Here is a 17,208-nt window from a genome sequence, read left to right as displayed (position 1 = left end):
CAATAAAGTCCTGTGCAAATCGGTTTAAAAGACCCGCAGCAGCAGTAAGAAGCAACACAAAGAACAACATAAAAGAATCATCACAAGTGAGTGAAATAGTATCATGTCCCAACAATACCCGGAACCCACATTTAAAGAGCACTTATAAAGTGCAGAGTAATGTCGCGAGTAGGTTAAACGGCAAGTTGGTTTATATTATATTGACTATATTCGAATCAAGTTTGTAGGTCTCTGCAAGTAAGGCTTGTAGGCAATAGGAGAGCTTGGTCAGTATCGCTGTATGTATATAATATGATACTATTAATCATCGCTTTTCACTTTATTCAGACAAGTTCGAGTTTACTACTTAATATCCACTCCATATCATAGTGAGGATATTCAATAAACTAAAACTAAACTAAATGATATTTAAATTTTGATAAGCTATATAACTGTTTGTCTGTTTTTCATATTGATTAGGTCATCTAGAACACACACAAAAAAACAAAATTTGGACAGATTATTAATACCCTGACATCAGTCCAAAAATGGATGGTCATAACTCAAATTCAGTCTGCCCCTGTGGTAGGTCCACCTTCAGTTTAGTCTCACTTCAACTTTCCTGTCCAAATGAAGTCGTTGAATTTATTGAATCGTTGCACGCGAATTTTCTTGCGGCTCACTGTGCTGCTGACTCAAATCTTTGGCGTCACATTTTTTTGTTTATGACAAAAAACAACAACTGTTCCGGCAATCATGGAAGCTTGGGAGTTATGGCTTTGTGATTTTTGTGGTGATGCTGCTGCACGTGCTGTATTGTGGGATCTATGCTCTCCAAAAATTCAGATCGCTGCCCATAGTTGTCATATTCATGGGATGCAATCTTCTGGTTCTAGTAGTCCGTCTTCATGTCCTAATCAATAATAAGAAATGCCTAGGGCTATTGAACGAGATGCAGGACATGCTGGTGAAATTGCAATTGATGGCCAAGCATCCCAATATTTTCCGACTGTCACATTCGCTGCTCTTGCTGTTGACTGTGCAGAATTTTCTGCGTTCGTTAACGGGGATCTACGACATTGGGCCAGAACACAAACTAAAAATCACTGCGATCTACCTGTTTATAACCTCGACCATTATGCTCACCTTTCTGCTGCAGATCACCATTAACATTTGCCTCTTAATTGTGCTGATTGCCTGCTACGACGAACTGCGTCAGAGCACAAAAAAGATATCCAAGGCGGTGCACACACTGAGGCAGGCACAAGTGCTGGAAGGCGGCCAATTGTTTCTGCTGGTGGAGCAGTTGTGTGGCCTTACCGAGGACCTGATTTCACTGCGCTATCAGGTCCATCGTCTGAATGTGGAGATCATTAAGCTCTTTCGTTTCCATTGGCTTTGCACCTTTGTATACTGGCTGCTGCCCATTCTCCTGGTCCCGGCCGTTAATCGGATGGTCATGTACAAACACGCCATCTCCCTTATGAATATAGCCTTCTATTGCACCATATTCGAGATATTTGTATGGAAATCGAAATTGTCAAAAAGTTTTTGGCACTTTCATTTGATCAATTACCATGCGGAATTCGATAGGACGGTAAGTTTAACAATAAACTTATGGAATAAACGTTTTTTCTATTCCTCCATCTTCTATCATTGCAGATTGAAAGGCTATTCCATCAGGAGATCGTACAACGCATAAAAGTCTCCATCTATGGCATTAGTCTGGATATGAAATTTCTTTTCAAAATATTTTCCATTTGTATGTTTTATATATTCGTTAATAGACAAAGCCACATGGCAGCAATCCTCTAACACACGAGAAAAAGATATTTAACACAATTTACCAATTGGTAATGAGTATTGATTACAATCAATAACCGATAATTATCGGTCTATGTCTCTGACTCTAGGTGAAACCCTGAAAGGACAACAACAATGGGCAACAATACCATCAAATTTGGAGGTAGAAGAAGTAAAGACTTTTCTCCTAACATGCTTCTAGTGGCTTAGCTGATAAGAGAGAAAATTAAGAGGGCTGGGACCTGCTATCTGGATGGCGAGTGCGTAAATTTTCTTTACGGAGGAAGGTCAAGTGTTTTTCGTCTCTTTTGGGTCATAAAATTAACACTTTAATATGAATGAAAGCATAGGGCACTCGATTTTATCACCAAACAAGGCCAATAGCAACAAGAACTGTCATTTGAAGGAGCATAAAAAAAATTTGGAGTTGAATTAAATGTACAGAAAAAGGGCCACAAAAAAAAAAAAAACGACGAGTGTCTCATTATTTGTTATGTATGTATGAACAGGAGTGTGGCAAGGAGGAAAAGGGGGAAAAACAACTTACATTCAATAAGTCACAATGAAATCAATGTGAAATGAAACCAAAGTAGTCAGAGATGTATTTCGATATACTCAGACTTCTCTATCGTAAATCACATACTCATTGACTGTTTCTGTCAAACATTTATATCACACTACCTTCGTTTCGAGAAACCTCATTTCAGTTTGTTTTCAGACGTATATACATATATATAGATAGGTATTGAAAAAAGTAAATTTATTTTCGGGTAGAAAAACACAAAAACTTTATTTTTTCAAGTGATTTTTTTCCGATTTCGCGTAGACTTTCTGTTCACACTATAATGCTGGTAGCAAAACAAACGCAGGTCCAGATGCAGACAGAAGACAGTGAAACGGATGACGTGTTGACCGATTCGCGTTCACGTTCCACCAGTTCCAGTGGGGAGCTAAAATCACTCTCGGAGGGTACAGAAATGCAGCAGATGGAGGAGCCATATGACATAAATTTGAAGCATCCATTAGAGCACACTTGGACACTGTGGTATTTGGAGAACGATCGCTCCAAGTCCTGGGAGGATATGCAAAATGAGATAACAAGTTTCGACATGGTAGAGGATTTCTGGAGTCTCTACAACCACATTAAGACGCCATCGGAAATAAAGATTGGCAGCGACTACTCGCTGTTCAAAAAGGGCATACTGTGAGTATAATGGAGCATGGGTAGAAACGAAGTTCTGATATGTTGTTATATTTGTGCACACACAGACCCATGTGGGAAGATCAGAACAACAAGTGTGGCGGTCGTTGGGTCATAAATATGGGTCGCTGCGCTAAGCATGAACTGGACAAGCTCTGGCTAGATGTGGTAAGTATCTCGTGTTCGGCAGCAGCTTTCTGTCCCCTGTCCTCTTTGCCTGTCATATTCCCTCTGACATCCTTCTGACAGCTGTTAATACTGATTGGCGAGACCTTTGAGCACAGCGCTGAAATCTGCGGAGCCGTCATCAACTTGCGGGGCAAGACCAACAAAATTTGTGGGTACCAACCAACCAACCAACCAAACAGGTGCAAGCGAACTCCATACTAATACCACTACTCCTTCTCTCTCCATACTCCGCGCAGCGATTTGGACAACCAATGGGCACAACGAGGTGGCCGTTATAGAGATTGGACGCAAACTGCGCGACCTACTGGGGTTCCAGGCACATCAGCTGCAATACCAATTGCACAAGGACTTGATGACCAAGCAGGGCTCGCCGGTCAAAGCCGTTTACATAGTGTAAGCCCCTGATGTAGTACTCTCTTATTCTCGTTGGAGGTGCTGGAAGTGCGAATATTCCAAAAACGTAAAAAAAAACAGAAATTTTAAGAACTCACACCAAGAACACTAATATCCATCCGTATCCTCCTCCCCACAAACACGACTTCCACTCACACATGTTACAAATATTAACACCAGACTATAAAATATATAAACTGAAGTGTAGGCAAAAAATAAATGCCAAAAAACCGTAAAAACTTGGCAGATTTAATATTGAGACGGAACTTCAAAGTGCGAAAAAATAATACAACCTTTTATATTTCAATAGTCGTGTTACCCAAAATACCATTGTGCATAACAATAGAGAGTTATGCGAAATCTAACTCTGGAACTTTGGAAAGTAGTGTTAGGATAATCTTATTTACTTCAAAAAGTTGGGATTTGAAGCTCTTAACAATCAAGCTACAGTAAAAAGAAATTCGTGGGTTTAATGTGAAAGCTTTCTTTTGTCTGGCGAGTCAAACGAGTTTTTAGCAGCTCCCGGAAATAGTGTCTGAATCTGTAAAGTTCAGACACGAGTAGTCAAATTAATCATGGCATTACCCCATACTGTCCCCATACTTCTGCATAATTGTATCGTTAAACAAATTGCTAGATTTTTAGACAGGATAGAGGAAGGCTTTGGTTCAGTTAAAAAAATCAGAGGGTAGGTAAAATTGCTATTTCTTACAATTAGACTTAGTCTCTACATTTGAAATATAGAGGAAAGGAAAAGGAAAGGAAAAAAGGCATTTGAATTATGGATTAGCAATCGTCAAGTTCTAATGTTTACCAATTTAAGGATACTTCAAGCTGACAAAGTTCAATTATGAGAATTTTATGTTGTCTTAAACATCGTAAATTTAACATCATTTATTAAACTACCTTCTGTACCTCTTCTCTTGCTCACCTTAACCTAATTTACATCGTCATGTTATATATAGCAAACAAATCAATTGATTAAGTGGGCCTAAGTAGATTTTCAACCCACAATTACATTCCACGTTGGCCTCGACGGCTCCTTTCTATTAGGTTTGGTTTGGTTCGCGACTGTTTGCTGCAATGCTTTGTGCTCAATTTCAATGGCAGCCAATAAATTGGCATATATGTAGGGACACGGCACAAATCCTGGCTGAATTATTATGTGGCAAGGGACAGCCGTGTGTTTCCTTGGCTCTGCCTTTGTCCCTGTCTATCCCTAACTCTGCCACGGTCTCTGCTACTGTTCTGTAACCGAATTTCGGTTCAGAATTCTGTCGGTCAATCGATTGGACAAGTCGAAAATATGCCTCCTTTATTTACTTGGAACTTGGAGTTTCAAAAATGAAAGAAAAAAAAATACACACAGAAATTGAAAGCGAGATGGAAACTCGCAGCAAGTAACAGAGTAATGCTAACAAAAACTAATGGCAAGTTAATTTATTTATTTTCTAATTAAGTTGCATGTTGCACATAAATTTTGGTTGTTGTTATTCCTTTGCAGCACGGCACATTGCAACATTCTCGATGTCACGTTTCGAGCAACTAATTTGTAAATTTTCGTCTAAGGGCAAAAAGTTTGCGGTGTTGTGTGTGGAAAGTCTCTCTTTATCTCCAGCTGCTTCCTGTAACACCTCCCCACACCTCTTGCGTGTTCCTTGCTCACCTGGCGATATGTCAAAGGTGTAAGGTGGCGAATGAGGGAACCTGGAGGACGAGCAGGCGAGGTGTTGCTTAGGCAGCTGCATGCCATGTGGGACGTGTGTGGTTTTGATGCGGTTTCGGGTTAACAGCACTTCATGTAAGCCCCTGCGCTAGCCCCCTTAACTTAAGCCCATAAAACGCAGTCTAGGGATAAATACAAGGATGCGGCTGTGGCTGGAAAACTTGGTGGGTGTACAGGAGGGGATGGATGAGTTCTGTCAGCTTAAAGTTGCTCATAATGAAGTTCTTGATATTGCTGTTGCTATTGCTATTACCGCTTTTGCTGGTTGTTAGTTTTGTCAGAGGCAATGCCAAAACCACCTGCAGTTCTGCCTCTTACCTCTTACATAGTGCATCCTCTCACCCACTGGCTGACTGTCAAGGCACGTGCCATTGCCATTTGAATGTTGATTGAAATGCTTCCCTTTGGCACTCGAAACTGCTCTGGCAATTTAAAGTCTCTGCTGCAATAGTTGCAGCATTTTGAATTTTAAATGCTGCCCGGTAGCAGCAGCAACTGCCTTCATCAAAATTCAATTGTTACCAATTTACGGCACTCGACGCCAGCTTCAGGCCAGGCTTCTCTAACTATGCTGGGTCCACAACCTCCTCGACTCATACCGCACTAGCCCCATGGCTTCAGCGCTTCATAGCTCCACGGCTATGGACATGGACAATTCCTATTGTTGACCCTTTTGTCTTTTGTTTTTTGCTCGGCCAGCCAAGCGAGCCAAGTGGACGTTTATCTTTTGCAGTCACTGTGCTCTTGCTGTGCACTTCTATAGCCCTAACAAAAAGAAGAAAAAAAAACAACATACTCCTCCCAAAAATAACACAAAAAAACCCGAAAAAGAACTATTACGAAATTCGAGAGGCAACGCATTTTATTTGCGCTCTAGTGCGGCATATGTTTGCATAACATTTCCACGCCCCGAAAATCAAGTCGGGCCAAAAAAAACTGCGCGTTCATACTATATATACACATATAGAAAAAGAGAGAAACAATGACCTGAACAGAAAAGTTGCAATTGCAAAATTAAATATTCCACTGAATATAGTCCCCCAAACAAGCAACATCAACGTAAAGTAACTAACCCAAGAGTACACGGATTGCATATGCAATTCTATCGTCACTGCTCGCCAAATTTTAAAAATATATACATAAAATACTTGGTAACAGGCAACGTTTTACATACGTAACAACTCTTTTATGCTTCAACCCGTTGGGAATTACAGGATCATTAAGCAAGAAAACGTTAAGTAAATCAATGAAAAGTACTTACATTCTTGGACAGAGGGTGGCATTCATGAGAAGTCTTTTCGTATGGATCAGCCATGTGGGTACAAGGTATTTCCTACTAGGGTAATTCACTATCTAACCATTATTCCTAATGGCCGTTAATTTGCTGGAACTGAAACTTGTTTAATAGATATTCGTTATGTCTGCTGCGGCGAATGAACTCTTCAATTGGAAAAAGCATTAAAAACTAAAGCGTAAGAGGAGGTATATAACCTTGGTTAGTGGTCACCGCACTAAAACCTACCCTATGCTCCGTATCCCTCTCTGAAGTATTACTTCACGAGGGGGAGATGGCCAAAGGGTTAGCCAGGGTTGGCCTAAATGAAATGTGTCTTCAACAAAGCACTCGTACTCCCAGTGGAAAAATGTGTTAAAGCAAATTGATTTTAGTTCTTCTATCGTTCAGGCTGTCTTTTAGTTCTCTGTCGCTTTTGGCTTTATCTTGGCCGATTACAACACTGAACTTCTTTTTGTCAAATTTCATATGTTTCATCTCAACTTTACTTTTCACTCATTAAAAATTCGCTTATATTTCCAAACTTCTAAAAAGCTCAGAGGTCAGAATGTTGCGATTTGTGTGAGAGAGAAGTAAAGTAATATATTTATAAAAGCTATATACATAAAAACGATTGAAGCGCATTTCATTTGACTCACTGTTTCGACTCGAATTCGTTTTGGATTTCTCACATACATGTATCAACACTTTTCCTATATCAGCAAGAAGCAACTCACAGTCTGCTTCAACTTTGCTTTTTATGGCCACATCAGCTGTCTAACGGGCACAAGTATCGCCTTCCTCTAACTGCCCCCCACAGGTTACAACTAACTCCAATCTGATCCCTTTACCCTGCCTCCTTGATGCTTTTGTTTATTTGGTGTATTATCCGTGGCTCGGTCGCGAGCCATCGCTGCTGGTTTGTGGGTTGCTTACCCTCCACTGCTCGTTGCGTTCTTTTTTCTTTCCCTTTTTTTTTTGTTGTTTTTTGGCAAAACAACACTACACAACATAAAAATAAATTGCACTTCTGACACTTGAATACAGTGAAGGAGCTCGGTGGCGGGTAGCAGGGGGTGGCCTAGTTGGACGCATTTTGGTGATAGTGGATGGCGGGCGGGTAGGAGGTGGGCTGTTGTTATGGGACTAAGGGCAGCTACACATGATTAAGTAGAGTTTGCGGTCCGGGAAATACGCATGTAAATCTATTTCAGTCTACATTATCGTCGTCCAGTTGAAGCTTAACTTTTATCATATAATAAAATGTAATTTTCCAACTCGTAATTCTCTGGTAATTAGAATTTATAGCAAACTTAATCGTTTTTGGCAGACATGACAGACTGAGAGAGGAGCGGTAAGGGACGGAGAGTTGCCCTGCAGAAGCATGGGCGGATGGTAAGGGGCTAAAGTCAGGCAAAACTCTGAGTGAGAATTTCATTAGCCGCAACAGAAAGAGATAATATTATTAACTTATCCAAAAAAAAAAAAAAGGATAGAAAGTGTGTTGTGAGAGAAAACGAAAGGAGATAACAATATGAAGAGGATGGTTAGGTTAGGAGGGAGAGAGAGTGAGAAAAGAAAAGCCACTCCAATGTAAGGCACTTGAAATGAAATATTAATTTGCAAAATTCCGAACGCAAAGTTTTTGCGTTTCTGGCTCTTCACAAATTTTTATTATGAATTAATAAGAATTTATGACAAAAACGAGAAACAACCGCAAGGTTTTTGAATTTACCTTTTATTCTGCCCTTCGCCCAACCTCAACCTGCATACTGCCTGTCCCCCCATTCTCCTCTCTCGACACCACACGCGCCCCCTGACCTTAATGCCGACGAGATATTTGTCTACAAATATTATTGCTATTCGAAATTTGTGTTCCATAACAGAGAGAAATAGGGAGAGACAAAGAAATATATAGGTGCAGAGAGGGCGAGAGAAAAAGAAATGCTTTCCTTTTCAAGCAAATATGCAAGGAGGAATTCCATCTCATTGCAGGCCTGCCTTTTCCTGTCTATACACATTTCTTAATATTTTTCTTCTCCTTTTTTCGTTTTTGGAGGTCTTCATAAATATGTAAAACAAGAGCAGGACGAGGCGAGCAAAATGGGATGGGAAGCAGCGTGGGACGGTGGGGTAGGCGTGTTGGTAACATAGGCGAAAAAGGAGGAGAAACAAAAGAAATGCTCCTTTTACTTTGTAAGCAATTTCCACAAAACGAAACGAATCGAAAAGGAGATAGATACAGGGACTTTCGTTCCCCATTCTGATGGCAAAACTATAAAGGAATCCCACAAAAACCGCATAGAAAACTCACAACGGGATATTAAGCACACAAAGATTTTCGGACCCGAGCGCAAACTTAATGAAATAAAGCACTCGCTTAGCACGCACACACCCACCCACGCACCACCGCACACACACAAAGAGAGACCTACAGACATATTTGAGATGGAAAAGACGAAAAGACCTTAACCTAAACCTAAAGCATAAGAAGTCAGTCATGAAAAGCGTACGTGAGCAATGAAAAAGTCGCAAACACTTTATTATACATAGCCATGGTAGAGGTGGACCTGGAGCGGGATGGAGAAAACGACATGGAGATGGAGATGGAGATGAGGTTGGAGTCACATCAAAATGCTACGCGTTGCGTATACGTAATAAGTTCTATAGAACTGCAGTCAGTCACACCCATTACTCATACGCCACGTCATTGTACAGGCGGTAGCCAGATAAAGATCAAAACGAAAGACAAAAGACAACTGCAAAGACCATAGCGCGGGGCGAGCGGGGCGCGGAGTGCTGGTAAGAATGGACACACATACTACTGGCAACATTATGGTGGAATCGGTGCCACTGTGCGTGCCTGGAAGGTGTTTTGGTATTTTAAACATGTACCCAGCAGCTAATGCATAGTTTATGGCTCCTGGCCTGGCCTATTGCCAAAAAGTGTTGGCCCAAAAATATGGTCAGCGATTGTCAGGATACGAACAGAAAATTAGCTGTGAATTCTGTTAAATTTAAATCTCAGTGTCAGGATATCAAAATTAAAGCCTTAGCCGTCTTCATTCTTACGTATAATCCTATAAATAGATGTACCTACTTAAATTAATGCTCTCATTAAAGCTAGAAAGTTTTCAAAATGATTACAATTATACATATAGATTTTCCATGCCAAGAAGTTTCTACTTCATTCTTTTTCTCTTTTTAATTTCACACACAATCAATTTGTGTTTATTAGCTCATTATAAACATTTTAGTGATACCTATTCAACGGCCAGCAAAAAAAACACACAACAAAAAAAGTGAAAGGAAAAGGAATACAAAACTCTTAACAGTCCATACACGTGGGTCGTATACTTAATTTGTTTAGTCAACGAAGCAAATCATTGACCGAGTCCAAGACCGAGACGAAACCAAGGCCATTGAACGTGCTTCCAGTGCTGAAAGATTTATGGATCAGACAAATTCTGTGCGAAATCGAAACTACAAAGTCGACTAATTTGAGGTGTTGAAAAGGTTGTTTTCGGAACCGCAGGCTTTTGATGTGCACTGAAGGATTGAAAGGTAGCATAATCAAATCAACATCCAGACAGTTGTCGGTCGCATTAAAAAGGGTTTTTGCCAGTTGTTTGTTTGCACTTCTGTCCAAGTATGTGTGTATGTGGGTGGGTGTGTGTGTGTGTGTGTGTGTTCTGGCACCTTATTTGGCATGCCGGGCACATAACTGTTCCGAGTCTTCAACATTTTACTTGTTATTATTAACCAAAGCTTGGCCAAATTTAAATATATAATTTCTCAACACAACTGTCAACTTGTTTCCCCCATCCCCCCCCCCACCGCCACTCTCAATCTCATATATTTTTTAATAAGTATGCAAATGTTCACTAAAAACGAAAACAGGGTAGCGGAATTTTAAGCCAAGAGTTTTTTGTTTTCAAATTTTATGTAATTTGAGTTTTGCGTCTAGACATCTTAAGCGCGCGCCAAAAGATTATGAGAAATTCATAAGCGCTTGTTTCGACGAGGAGACAAGAATGAGAACGAGAACGAGGGCGAGGACGAAAAGTCCACCGACCAAGCGAGCATCGTGTTGTAGATGCGGTCCAAAGATGTAGAAGAAGATGTGGCAGCAATCTTGTGGGATTAAAGATGACAAAATTGTTGGTTAACATAAGAGTATTGCTCACTGAGATGGTGGCAAAATGATAGCCAGTTTACTTGCAAGCGGAATGTAAATGGTAAGTGAATTAAGACAAACTTAAGTTTAAAGACTAAACTGAAGATTAATTCTATTAAACTTGACAATCAGTCCCATTCCTCCTACCTCCCCCAAATGTTAATAAGTTAAAATGTATTTGATATTGATGTTTGGTGATTGGTACCAAAACTAACTAACTTCTTATACTTTAAATCTATTATATTGAATAGTTTAGATGACATCCCAGTATTAGACGTAGCATCATCTTGATTAATATGCCATAGAGTTTCCAGCAATCACTTGAGACGTCTTCACTACACCAGACTAAAGAACAAGAATAACCAAGAATCAGAAAGAGTAGAGCGAAGACAATCGACGAAATTAGTCATCGGTTAGAAATATGATATTGCGTATTTTAGATCTTTCTCAGTTGTCTTAAACAGTAAATACTTTAATAGGAATCCCTAATCAGGTAATACAGAACTAAGGATATACAAATTTGTCTTACAAACAGGAGATAAGTCAAATAACTAATGTCTGATAGTGAATAAAGAGTTGTTGAACAAAGAACAAGAGAACTAGAAATACAATCCTTGAGATTACGCAATCGTAGAATGAAATGGTATTGTACGAGGCAGCGATTCCCTTCAATTAAACTATTCGCTTATTTGGTTATTATCTTTAGTTTATTTCATTGACGAGCATAAGAAAAGAATTTATATTTTTTGTTTTGTATTGGACGCACTTGATGGTGAGATGAAAAAAAGGGATCGGGAGAGGAGAAATATCATATCATAAAACGCTTTTGTGAGCACAAAACAAGAATACGCAGCACATATAATTTATAATGTTATCAGCCTTTTCTTGTGCATTCTTTTCGTTTTTTAGAATCTTTTCTCTTTATTTTTATTTTCTTCGTTTTTCTTTTTATATTCGTTCCGTTTGCAAGTGGCAAAGCAAATTGAATTTGTTGCACTTGAAAGCGGACTGGGGAAAAACTACGTGTAAAACAGTAATAAATAAAATAAAAAAAAAGGATGAAAGAAAATTTGAGAAGGCGCACCATAGACCCTGACACTGTGGAGGATGATTGAGGGGAAGATGTTGGTTGGCTGGATGGCTGGTTGGCCGGATGGTTGCCTTGGCTGCCTGGGCAAAAACGATAAAGTGCCTGCAATTTGCAGCAAACGAAAAATGCCAGTTAAATGTAAGGGAGTGGGCAGATAACCATAACCCACGGATGCTTTCGGTATATTCCACCTGCAAATCCAGCTGCAACTTCCTTGCTAACCACTTTACTCCCTTAGCCCACACAATACATTTTCTGCTTTATATTAAGTTAATTACGGTGCATGGCTGGCATAATTTGCCACCTATGCATGCCTTTTGCTTATTGCATTTTTATGTAGAAGACACACAATCACACAGCTACATATACAAATATACATAATATGTATGTATATATGTGTTTGTATGCATACTTATTTATATGTCTGGGCCACTGCTGGGCGTCCGACCGACCGCCGACCGTTGACCGTCGAGCATCGACTCATACACTGGGTGCCAGCCGACGGCCACCGGCAATGGCCGCTTACTTAAGCTAAAAGCTTTTGTGTATAAATTTTAATTAAAATGCAACAATTAAATGCACAGCAGCTGCTACTGCCGCTGCTCCTGCCTTTTGCCTTTGCTGTTGCTACTATTGTTGCCCTGTCCCCTGTTCCAGGCATGTAAGTTGTAGTTAAAGCTGGCGATGCATAAACCAATGTTAAGTTCAAATTAATGACATTAATTTATGGCCACGCCCCCAGTTCAGTTCTCTTCACCACTTTTGTATTCCAGGATTTTATAATGCCATCGTTCCACAGTCTCACCGTTTCACGATTCCGCCATCCCCTACGTTCGTGATTTCCGCCTTAACAAAAATGTATAGCCCACTTTTGAGCGTTTCGCTAATTTTGCGCATTTTGTAATTGAAATTGCTTGCGTCGCGTCGCGCCAAAACGGCAGCCAGAGAAACCCAAAGAAAGAGACCAGGAGATGGGAGCGGGAACGGGCAACGGGCCACTTGAATATCGACTGTAATCAGTACTACTTAAAGCCAATTAGCCGCAAATATGCCCGGTAAGCCAACACCCCTCGCGAGCCCCGCTGGCCGGTACACCTCACTTTGTCAATGGGCCATGATGCGCGTTTGTTCACATTTTGTTCGTGCCACGCCTTTTTGGGCACGCTTGCGGTTAGCTGGTCCCTGGTAATTTTGTGATATAGCTGGCAGTTCGTTCCGCTTCAACATTGTATAAACGCCAAACCGCCGTCGCACTGTTTTTTTTTTTTCTTCTTTTCTCTCCCACTTGCTGTATCCGTGTGCGGATGTGTGTGTAAATAATTGGCAACATTGCTGCTGCCCACACACACACTCGTACAGGACGTTATGGCACGCCACGCCCTGCTGGATACCGGTTGAAAATTGCACAACGAAATGAAATTTGCAAACTCACAAAAGGTGTTGACAATTATTTGCATAACAAAAGCGCAGACCCCAATTTACCAAACCTTTTTCCCAGCGTCCGTTACCCGATACCCGCTTGCAGGGTGTCTATTAAAAATATATATTTCACTAAAATCAACATTCCGAATTTAAAATTTAAATTTCTTGTGCAAATTTGTTGGCAGATGTTGTAGAAAAGTTATTTAAACCAAATTCAAATCATTTTTTTAAACTCGCAATCAGTTCATGCCAATTAATTGCAATCAAATTCAGTCAAAGCTAAGTCAAATAAAATTTAGCCAACAATCAATGTCTTTAAAGGCAGTAACTAAGAAAGAAAAGTCAAATATTTATTCATTAATCCTTTTTATCAGCAATTAAATGATGAAGAAAACACAACAAAATCCATGTAACTTAACTAGACAATATAAAACATTCACTAAACCAATTTAACAATCACTCACTCATAGAATTTTGATGCAGTTTCAGTTGAAGTTAGAAAATTTCATGAGTTTCGCAAGTTAGTCCTTAGGATTTGGAATCTGATCAGAAAGATCTGTTATATTTGCGGCACTTATTCTATTACCACTGCCTCCGACATTGCGTGATACATAATGTGTATGTGGTTGTTTTATGTGTGGTCATTTAAACATAAAATAGTTTATTAATATGATAGAGAGGAGAGAGTTTCCGGGGTATGAATTCTATTGTTTCCTGGATATTCTCTATATTCATGACGTTTGCCCATATGAAGGCAACTTGAATAGGGTTTGCTCTTAGTTCGAGTGTTCTTTTAGCTTACGGGTATGGAATTTCAGAATAATTGAAATTTTTGTGTGGCCATTTATTTTGTTCGCTTGGACAATGTTGATTTATGTTATACTCAGCTATTTCAGATGTAGATCTTGCCTCAAACTTGCTTTCAACTCCAATGCCACATACCCAAAAACTGCTGTTTGGCGAATGCTCATATGGGTGGCTAAGCTAACCAAGTCTAGACTCTGGACTCTATTGGCAAGGCGAGCGCGCAAACACACACACAAACACACACACTTTTACTGACACTCACATACAAATGCTAATGCACATACACAAACATCTCCTACTTCTCTACTTATAGCATTATTGTAGCATACATTTGAGGGCATTTGTGGGGACCGCAAATGCACTCAGACCCGAGACCAAAGCTGTCCTCTTTCTCTCCCTCGCTCGGTCTGTCTTTGCAATATGTGCATACAAATGCCCTTTGGTCAAACCTCACTTATATATTTCGCACTTATTCCCTCCCCTCTGTGCCCATCAAGCTTTGCAAAATTTATGATTTTGTTTCACGCTTGCTTTTCATTAACATTCCCCAATTTTTTTAAATATTTTTTTTTGCTTTTTTGGTTGGGTTTTTGGTCAAAAATTGTTAAGTTTTTGTTGTTGTTGCTATTACTGCTGCTGTTTGTTGCTGTCTCTGTGCCTGCTGCTGTTGTTGTTGTTGTATAATTCCCAGTGCTTTTCCTGCTTGTTAACCTTTTTCAAGTTTTGCTTCGTGGCTGTTTGGTGTTTTTTTTTTTTTTTTTCATTTTTTGTTTTGCATCTTTTCTACTAATTTTTGCACACAGATGAGATGAAAGAGAGAGAAAGATGGACACATTCAGCAAAGATACCGTGAGGAAAGGGGCGACGGGAGTCTAGTTAAATTTCCACAAAAGTTATGCAGCAGAGTCGCCCATCGGAACATGAACATGGAACATGAAGCAGTCCAAAAAATTCCATTTTTTTTTTGCTTCTTGCATTTACTGAAAAAATTCCTCGAGGAAGGCTGTTGGGGTGGGGGGGGGGGGCAGAGTGGGTACGAGGTATAGGGGGAATTTATAACTGCACTGCCCCCAGCCTCTGTCTGTGCTTTGACCGCATATATAATTATTTTCATATGTGGCAAACATACTCAAGGCAATTTTTCGCATAAAAAAACCCCCCAAAAAGGAGAGGAAAATTGCAGCAAAAGTGAATTAATGTTGGCTAGGTGAAGAGAGGACGATGAAGTGGGAGGGAGGGAAACAACCTGCATTGCAGTCGGTTGGGAAACCAACCTAATGAAAATTGTTGTGAAATAAATCATTTAAAATAATTTTGAATTTCTACATAGATGTATGCGTGTGTGTGTGTGTGTGTGACCCTGCTGCCCCTTTCTGTGTCTCTCTTCATGTCATCTTATTTACTGATGGTCTCCCCCTTGCCCATGCTTTAACTTTTGCCTAGATGCTTCTAAAGTTTGTAATTGAAATGAAAGGCAAGTAGCTGCAATGGACTTTGCACTTTGCCTGTTACTTCAGCCGTGGCTAACTTTTTTGCAGCTTGCTAAATTGCGCTAACTGACCAAAACGGAAGTTTCAATTACACACAATCACATACACACACACACACACACACAGAGACATAAACCCCAACGCAAGGCCAATGCAAACTGTGACTCTGCCTGTGCCTGTGCTTCAGCTTCAGCCTTTGGGCCAACAGCATTGACCTACACTCTGCGTATGCGTGTCCTGATATGACGCATAGCCAAGGCCACAAATCTGTGTTAGTGGCAACCCGAAATAGAAAAAGAAAAATTAGATGAAAACCAAGGAAAGAACGAAATGTAAGGGACTGAAACGAAAAATTAAAATTGAAAATTGCATTGAAGGGCAGGGTGAAAGAACGTAAAAGGTGGCATAAAACTGTGTGACCAAATTATAGCATAAAGTTCGCACATTACTTGCAGAGATTCTGTAATTCTTTTGATACCCTGTACCCAACATACATTGTAAACGCACAAGAGCAAAAGGATTCGCGCCAGGCAAGATATTAAACAAAATTATTGGCTAAAGTCTAGTTAACATTACACCGCAAAGACGTTCCAGAAGTAAATACTTTTAATATACCTAATATTAATATTATACTTCAGCGTAGGGTATCCAAAGAGTTCGTACTTTGAATTTTCCTTGTGCAACGTCATGAACAGTGACTTTTACAGGGGACCAAACAAAATGTACCTAAAGCGGATATTACTTTATCAAGCGGCATAAAAAATGAGAGACCCGAGCTAAAACGAAAAGAAATCGGCGAAGATGCTCCAACGTCTCCTCCTGTTGCTACTGCTGTTCCTTAGCTAACTTTTAAGCGTCCAAAAACGAGGAAATAAACTAAGAGCTAGAGAGAGAGAGAGGGAGAAAGAGAAAAAAACGGAAGCAATCAGCGAAATTTATTGTAGAGTCTCCTTTTTGGCGTAACTGATGAAGTGAGAAACTGAAAGACAGTCGAGGCCAACCAATACAAACGGGACGAGACGGTGGGTGAGATATACCCACCGGATGGAAGGGAGTATATGAAAACGACAGCTGCTACTAACTGAGAGTGCCACACCCCCTAGTACCTCAATCCTCCCACCACTCAGCCATCCATTTCACCCGCACTTGGCCCACTACTTGGTTTTCGTGGCGTGCTGTTTTTTATTGCTTTATTTTTGTGCTTTTAGCTTAAATCTAAAAACCAGTTGGAAATGTTCTTATATACCGCATACAAACATACACACACACACCACACACACACACACACACACACACATTTGGGAACACCAACACAACGATTTGAATGCAAATGCTGCTGCAGCTGCTGGAAGCCAAAAAGGAAATGAAACCCGACAATGCCACTTATTTATCTTTATACTTGCGGCTTTGATTTTGTTGCGGCTTCAAGCAATGCCAGGCTATTATTATTATTGTTGTCTTCATTGTTGTTGTTGTTGTTGTTGTTTCTGCTGCTGCTTTTTGCCATTGCGGTTTTTAATTAAACACTTTAGTTTTGTTGATTTAGGCAGCCGCATAAATTGTAATTTTGTAATTAAATAGCCAAAGCGAAAAACAACCAAACACGATTTAACAAAAACGAAAAAAAAAAAAGAAAAACATACACACACACATATTTA

General features: G+C 40.0%; 2 protein-coding genes across 3 annotated transcripts; both read left to right on the top strand.

The window, feature by feature from the left end:
- Positions 1-609: 609 nt before the first annotated feature.
- On the top strand, positions 610-1,984 carry Grl65a (Gustatory receptor-like 65a). Its single transcript, XM_068287353.1, is given in 4 exon segments — positions 610-693; positions 695-1,576; positions 1,642-1,741; positions 1,893-1,984. Coding segments are annotated over 4 exon segments (1,158 nt in total).
- A 458-nt stretch (positions 1,985-2,442) lies between these two features.
- Positions 2,443-3,804, top strand: eIF4E4 (eukaryotic translation initiation factor 4E4). 2 transcript variants are annotated; one of them, XM_068287198.1, is made up of 5 exons: positions 2,443-2,524; positions 2,609-2,986; positions 3,052-3,151; positions 3,233-3,320; positions 3,409-3,804. In XM_068287198.1, the coding sequence occupies exons 2-5, from the start codon at positions 2,628-2,630 to the stop codon at positions 3,567-3,569; spliced, it is 708 nt and encodes a 235-aa protein (XP_068143299.1). In that variant the 5' UTR covers positions 2,443-2,524; positions 2,609-2,627; the 3' UTR covers positions 3,570-3,804. The 2 variants fall into 2 exon arrangements, with proteins under 2 accessions (XP_068143299.1, XP_068143290.1); XM_068287189.1 differs by having other exon boundaries at positions 2,498-2,536.
- Positions 3,805-17,208: the final 13,404 nt, after the last annotated feature.

Source organism: Drosophila tropicalis, unplaced genomic scaffold, assembly GCF_018151085.1.
Source record: "Drosophila tropicalis isolate 14030-0801.00 unplaced genomic scaffold, ASM1815108v1 contig_115, whole genome shotgun sequence".
NCBI classification, from domain to species: Eukaryota; Metazoa; Arthropoda; class Insecta; order Diptera; family Drosophilidae; genus Drosophila; species Drosophila tropicalis.
The sequence above is the reverse complement of the archived record's forward strand: the minus strand, read 5'-3'. Positions and strand labels throughout refer to the sequence as shown.